General features: G+C 48.9%; 1 protein-coding gene across 1 annotated transcript in view; it reads left to right on the top strand.

Moving 5' to 3' along the window:
* cadpsa (Ca2+-dependent activator protein for secretion a) overlaps nt 1-7,500 on the top strand; it is a gene marked incomplete at both ends in the record, with an annotated part of 105,015 nt that overhangs the window by 63,779 nt on the left and 33,736 nt on the right. The window contains 4 exons of the mRNA XM_084440963.1: nt 636-737; nt 846-909; nt 1,379-1,502; nt 5,143-5,166. Of these exons, the coding sequence (XP_084297089.1) occupies nt 636-737; nt 846-909; nt 1,379-1,502; nt 5,143-5,166 (314 nt within the window). The remainder of the gene's footprint in view (nt 1-635; nt 738-845; nt 910-1,378; nt 1,503-5,142; nt 5,167-7,500) is intronic.

Raw genomic sequence — 7,500 nt, 5'->3', positions numbered from 1 at the left:
TGCGTGATGATAGCTGTATGATAATGATGATGATGCGTAGCTACCATACACGGTAGCTTTGGAGCGCTTGTGGGGTGGGGCGGTGGGGGGGGGGGGGGTGGAGCATCAGAAGTACCGTACATACAGTACTTGGACAATTCCCATTGGCTGACTTGGCAGACTGACAACAGTGACGTCTTAAAGCCCGTAAAGCGACGTGTGAAATGACGGATTCACGCTAGCTCTGTTCGCTAACGTGGCGAGAACGAACAGCTGTTTTAGTGGACAGAGCCGGCTAGCTGGGGCTGCCAGTTATTTTTCCCGCCTCAAGGAGCATCGGTGGAACATATTTATATGTCTGGGTACGCTACCACACACTCAGCTCTTGTGACCCCTGCGTGACCTGTGTGAACCCCATGTGACCCTTTGTGTTTCCCTGGTGACCCTCGTGCTGTAAATTGGTCATATACAGTATGCCCCATCATGAACAGCTGATGCTAACGCTCCCCACACAAAACTACCAGATCATTCCACCTAGACTGCGCCCCTGTGTGTAGTACTACTGTAACCTGGTGGAAGCAGCACCATGCTCCCAACTGTCCCTAGCTGACCTCTGAACCGCTGTGTGTGTGTGTCCCCCCCCCCCTCCTACGCAGGCCTGATGGGATCGGCACGGTGACAGTGGAGGAGAAGGAGCGCTTTGAGGAGATCAAGGAACGTCTACGCGTTCTACTGGAGAACCAGATCACACACTTCAGGTGGGTGAGCACACGCCCCCTCCCGCCCCCCGGCGCTCCGCCCCACTCGGGCGCCACTGTTCGTCCGTGTTCTAGACCAGCAGATGAGAGTCCCGCCTCCTCCCGTAGGTACTGCTTCCCGTTCGGACGACCGGAGGGAGCCCTGAAGGCCACGCTGTCCCTGCTAGAGAGGGTACGTGAATGAAATTCAAGTCTCACCAAAGTGTTTTGTTTTCCTACTTGACTGTTGTTCTAACTTTGTAGTTCGTTCTCATAGATCAGTCTGTTAAAACTACAAATTCTTCCCGTGTGACATCACTTCCCTGTCCTCTTCATCCTGAAACTATGTCCGTTCCTTTTTAATGTTATAACCTATCGACCTCGTCCACATCTGACTCACTCTTGCCCGGATTCACTTCCTGTGCTCGAGTCCGAATTTGCAAAATCGTAACAGAATAAAACTATTGTCTTTTGTTTGAAACCAGCTTGAATCGACCACTCGCGTGCTCTTATTTTTAAACCAAGTATAAAAATACTTTCATAGGTAAGCCTGTTATTGCGCGGCTAGAGAGGAGCGCGACACGGTTTCGCCCTTGACGGTGTGCCTCGCCAAAACGGCCGCAACCCCGGAGGAGCTCACGTGTCGTGGGCTTGTGTTCCAGGTGCTGATGAAAGACATCGTCACCCCCGTACCCCAGGAAGAGGTGAAGTCGGTCATCCGCAGATGTCTGGAGCAGGCCGCCCTGGTCAACTACCAGCGCCTGTCGGAATACGCCAAAGTCGAAGGTAGACGACCGCTGCCGATGCCGCCTGTGTCCGCTTTTAACTTCAGACCCTGTGTTTCCCCTTGAGATGTTCACAGACACAGTTTATTTTTTTAAAGATATTTTTTAGGGCTTTTCATCTTTAATGTTATAGGACAGTGTAGAGAGACAGGAAATGTGGGAGAGAGAGAGGGGAGGACCCGAGCCGGGAATCGAACCCGGGTCCGCCGCGCAAAGGACTAGCCTTCATATGGTGCGCGCCTTACCCGGTGAGCTACCGGGGTGCCCCCACAGACACAGTTTAGCTGAAGTTAAGGAGATGCGCTGTGTGGTGCAAGCATCTACAACCCCATGCTCTCTTCGTAGAAGACTTATATCAGCCATAATTAGCACATTACTCACAACACTTGTGTTGATTGTTGATAGTATTTGTGATAGTAGTGTGAACTTTAATGGATATCGCATCTCCTTTAAAGCAATACATAGCGTTTTCTCGGGTTTTCTCGGAACTGCGCCCCCCACAGGCTCTGCGAGTAAGTGCACTGTCGTACTGTCGTAACGTTATCAGATTGCCTTTTTCTTTTTCTGGCTTCCTCCGTGATATTTCGCTTCGGTTTTCTCACCTTCGCCATGATATCATTGAGCTAAAAAACGCATGATATCCATAGACGCCGGAATAGTTAGCTACTACTGTGTTGTTTAAGCACAACGATGCGCGCTTCGACTGAATGCTGCGTCCCGGGGGCGCGAGTTTTAAAAGGTAATAAATGTCAATGTATTATCTTTCTGAGTAGACTGTTTGGACGATTCAGCTTACTTTTAGTAAATCTAATTGGAGAATTAGCACCAGACATGTTTATAAAGGCGCAAATTTCGCAATGTATTGCTTTAATCTAGTTCTGCACACACATGCCCTCTGGCGATACGTGCTTCACTACACTGCCCCCTGCAGGTAAAGGGGTAAACATCACCCCCCACAACTGAGAATTAGATCTGTTGAGGCCATGTCAATAAATAATACATCTTGCATAATGTACGGGATACGGGTACCATGCATAATGAAATGCCAACGTGGGGGCTTCAACCTACGACCCTGAGATGGAGAGTCTAGTTAGCGTAGCGAGCTGGGCAGCTATGGTCAGTGAATGAACCCACAGGGAAACTCAGTGTGAGGATAAAGGGTGTTTCAGACAGATGACCGAATATCATGTGTTTTCACCGATACCCAACTAACATGACCATTTCTCCCGAGCAGCAGTGAGAAGATCTTCCCTGGTCACCACTTCTATCACTTCCTAATGTCTTTCTGAAGTTACCCTCCTTTTGTCTCCAGGCGACTTTTCTGTATTTTTCAATGTAGTTTCAAAAACTAAACTCTTTAACCGTAGACATGTGTACAGTAAGTAAAAATGCATTCAATTCCGAACCGATGTTGGTGCTGATATCTCCTCTGGCTCATCTAGGCCCCGCTGTCCCTGTTCTGCCCTCTCTGGCTTCTGGTTGGAGTGACGCTCTGAGGCACCTCCCCCCTCGCTCCGAGGCCCAGCCCCTCCTCCTCTCCTGTCCCCTCTCCTCAGCTCCTAGATGACCCTCATCTTCTCCCCGCCTGCTCCCCTCCTCTCCTCCTCGTCTATTGGCTTTGCTGCTTTATATCTCAGCCCCTCATATCTCCGTTTAACCTTGAGTCAGGAAGGCCAATACACAAGGCATGCTGGGATTGCTCTCCATAGCAACCCAGGATCTCTCTTCCGCTGCATGTCGGAGGTTTTCTTTAGTAGGCATGGACGCAACAAGTGCAAAACTAGCAAATACTGTAGGCCTATGTGTGTTTCTCAAAAAACATTGGCCATTACAGTACATGTGCTTTACACAAACTGGTTTAAGAATCACTTCACAGTACTAATGCTGAATAATATATTGGAATGTATAGCTGTATCTGTGAAAGAATGCATTGACCTGCACATATATTTTAAACGAAATCTACAAATTGAGTTACTCTCATTCCAGTCAATGTCTGTAAAGAAATACCGTAGTATGCTGAAGATACTGAAGGTCTTTCCCAGGTCTTAGTATCTTGGCCCTGTTTGAACTGCAGAACGTTGCTCGGCTCCTCTCCCGGTGTGCGTGTCCCTGACCTGGGCTGAGTTTCCCAGAGGCATCGTAGCGCTACGTTCATTGTAAGCTATGGCGTTCATCATAGCGCTACGACGAACGTAGCACTGCGATGCCTCTGGGAAACTCAGCCCTCATGTGGAAAAGCAGCAGACTTGATAGGGATGTTTCAGATCTTAATGCCATGTGACATAACGAATGGTTAATCCAAAGTGTGTGTCCCCCCCCCCCCTCTCTCTCTCCCCACCCCAACACACACACACACACACACACGCTCACCTACACTACCCACACAAGCGCTGCTTCTCTCGCGCTCCCTCCTGCCTTAAAGCCTTCTCCCCAGCCACCCGTATTACCGAGGGGTCCCTCTGGCGACCTCTTGACCCTACATGCAGCCTTGCAGCCGCCCTCTGAACTCTGACCTCTACCCCTCTGACCTCAGCCTCTTGCATGCCCGGATCCTCTCTCCTGTAGGGAAAAAGAGGGAAATGTATGAGCACCCTGTCTTCTGCTTGGCGTCTCAAGTGATGGATTTAACCATTCGTGAGTACCTTCCTCATCCTGACCCACCCCCTCCTCTTCCTCCCTTCTTCCTCACGTTTTTTTTCTCTCCCCAACACCGGATTTGCATGACTCACCCACACTGACCACTCCTCCCATGGCCTGCTGGCACCCCTCAGAACCATGTCCACTCTCTCTCTCTCTCTCTCTCTCTCTCTCTCTCTCTCGGTCCCCCTACACCCCCTCTAGCCTTTTGATCTGTTGCTCTTGTGCGTGAACGCCACCTGTGAGGGCTCCATCAGGGACTCGGGGGATTCCGGCAGGTTCCGTTCGGCACTTCTTGTCTGTGAAGATCTATCTGTGTCTGTGAGCTTCTTTTCTGTCCCCCCCCCTCCCCCGTTCCCCCCCCACCCCCCCGCCCCCCCATGTCTGTCTGCGACTTGAATGCATTTTTACTTTGCTTCTGTGTAAAACCCCCTCAGTCCTGTCGAATCAAACCTCACTAGATCTCACAGACCGCTACGGGAACAGTTACCTCACAAAAAAGTGACTAGGTGACAGTTGGTGATGACGTTGGTGACCTCATGTCAGTGTTGTGTAATTGCGCCTCATTACAGTAGGAGTGTTTCTGTGTCCTGTCTCCACATGCGTCTTAACTGAAACCATTGAAATGTCTCACCTTTTCTTTACGAAAACAGGTTTCCGTTTTGTACTCGTCCTCGACTGTTCATGTTTGGCTTTGTTTTCGAGTCGAACCACTGTGTTCTGTTTTTAACCGTCGTCTTGTTATGTGTCTTTACGTGTGGGGCTGGCTGGCCGATAGCAGCCCGTGCTAAGGGACCTTGGCGTTGGGACGTGGTGGATGGTGGACTGCTGATTGCTTAAATCTCAGACACCTCTTTTCCCAACTTCCACTCCTCCTTCCTCTCTTAAACTCTCAATACTGAATTTCTACTCTCTTTCCCTCACTCTCTCACTCTCCCTCCCTCCTACCCTTGTTCCTCTCCTCCTCCCCTTCTCTCCTCTCCTTCTTTCCTGCTCTCTCATAGCTGAGAAAGAACCTAAGGATCCAGGTGACATCATATATATATACGATTCTTAGCCTCAACTCATCCCCGATTAGCATAGTGTCCCCAATCCCCACTAGAGCCATAGCAACATAACCCCCTCACTGCCTCCCTGGGGCGTGGCCTGGGAATGTTAAAGGAACGTTACAGGAACGTTGTGACAGCGTTATGTTTCCACACCCTCGCGACCCCGACCCCCCCCCCGCTTTCCCCAACACACATTGCATTCTAGTGATAGATATGCATTGTGTCGGACCCTCTCCCCTAACCCTGGCGTTAGACAGCTCATCAGTGGATCTGGATGGTCTTAAAATGCCTTTTCCTCTCCAGACCACCTAAAGAGACGAAATGGAGGGATTGTGGAGAGGAGGGGCTATTTCAAAACCATTCAGACGATTGGATATTTCACCTCAGTCATGCGCAGAGCTAGTATTGCTTTATGGCAAACAGACTGGAATAGTTTTGTTCATAGAAATAGGAGGATTGGTTTTTGCATTCAGTCAAATTGGAAAAATTGCAGCAAGTTGTAAAGCAATACTTCTGTCAAAAAATGCATGACGTAATACATGCAGTATCTCCAATGTGTCAAAATATACTCAGCCCACAAACATAATATACAGTCTGCTTCTGATTCTGACACCAGCGGCTTAACAACAAACGGTCGAGATGTTTCAAAGTTAAGACTTTTATTTGACTTTAATGACATGATTAAAACCTGTCAAACGTATCTTGACATCTTGGTGATTTTGACACATTGGAAATGAAGGAAGACAACTTCCTAGCCGATAAGAAGTCATAATCATCGCTGCTGCTCTCCTCAGATGTAATGTTCTTATGGTGCCCAGCTGAATCAAACTCTCCTCATGTCCTGTCTCTCTCATTGTTAGGGAACTAAATATGTAGCCTACTGTCCTGCGCTTTAGTTCAGAGTTGATGTGTAAATGGACTGCACTTATATAGCGCTTTTCCACCTTAGCGGCACTCAAAGCGCTTTACAATGGCCTCGCATTCACCCATTCACACACACATTCACACACCAATGGCGGTAGCTGGCATGCAAGGTGCTAACCTGCTCATTGGGAGCAATTTGGGGTTAGGTGTCTTGCTCAAGGACACTTCGACATGTGGACAGTTGGAGCTGGGATTCGAACCACTGACCCTTCGATCATTGAACGACCCGCTCTACCAACTGAGCTACAGCCGCCCCGGTGGTCAAATATTGGTAGACATTTGGTGCTTAGGTTGCTTTCCAGCCCCTTGCTTTTGTAATACTAAAGATTGAATTTTGAGTGTATATATGTTTAGGGACTTGGACACCAGGCTCCTGTATTACAGTATCACTTAATGTCCTGTTTAACCAGCAAAGACCAGTTCTTTGTGTTTAGGGCCTCATTCCTTGAAAGCTCCCATCCATACTGGTGGCTAGACCACAGCTCGAGGAGATCCTCGGACACACAGTACAATTCACAGACACCACGGGGCCTCTGCCGGTGTGTGTGTGTGTGTGTGTGTGTGTGTGTGTGTGTGTGTGCGTCACAGATCCCTGAATCTTCACACAGTCTGTTAGACCCCCCGCCTGCCACCTGACTCCAGAGCACAAAGGCTCACATGTGTGTCGAAGTGCAAGAGGACAGGTTAACATCTGGACCATTCTAGCTACAATATGAGACCGTTAGCGTGTCAACATCTGCCGGCATAGCGCAGGTAGTGTCGGTCGACGTGACGTCATGATCCATAGTAGAGAATGGAGGAATACAAAATGGTCTTTTAAGCACGACGTTAACAGTGGAAACAGCGTCGTAGCTTCGCATCACAACTCGGCTCTCAGCTCTTCACGAGAGAAGACGAGATGAGACGAGATGAGACGAGATGATGAGAACATGTCTCTCGGTCAACGCTAGCGAAGGGAAGCGCCACCTTTAACACTCCCGTCTGTGTCCACTATGTAACATCATCACTACTTCTGTTGTCATCTGAGCAGTTTGCCTTGGTTCTGTTCTGTCCAGTCTCATGATCATTGTCCATACTCTCTAGACTAAAAACAATGGTGTGTATCGTCGTTTCGGTTCTTCAGTTATTCCTTGCTCAGATACTCTGCCGGTGACACACTACAGAACAATCCATGTTCCCCACGCGTAGGCCGGGACTGTAGCAGCCGACTGAACTTCAGCCTGACTGACAGCAAGGAACATGAAAAGAAAGAAGTGTCTAAATCGACCCAGAACTACTCCTGCACTGGGAGCCAAGTGAAGCTAAAATACCATAGAAGTGAAGCTAAAATACTATAGAAGTGAAGCTAAATACCATAGAAGTGAAGCTAAAATACCATAGAAGTGAAGC

The sequence above is a fragment of the Borostomias antarcticus genome, assembly GCF_949987555.1.
Source record: "Borostomias antarcticus genome assembly, chromosome: 7".
In the NCBI taxonomy this organism is placed as follows: Eukaryota; Metazoa; Chordata; class Actinopteri; order Stomiiformes; family Stomiidae; genus Borostomias; species Borostomias antarcticus.
This window is presented reverse-complemented; position numbering and strand designations above follow the sequence as displayed.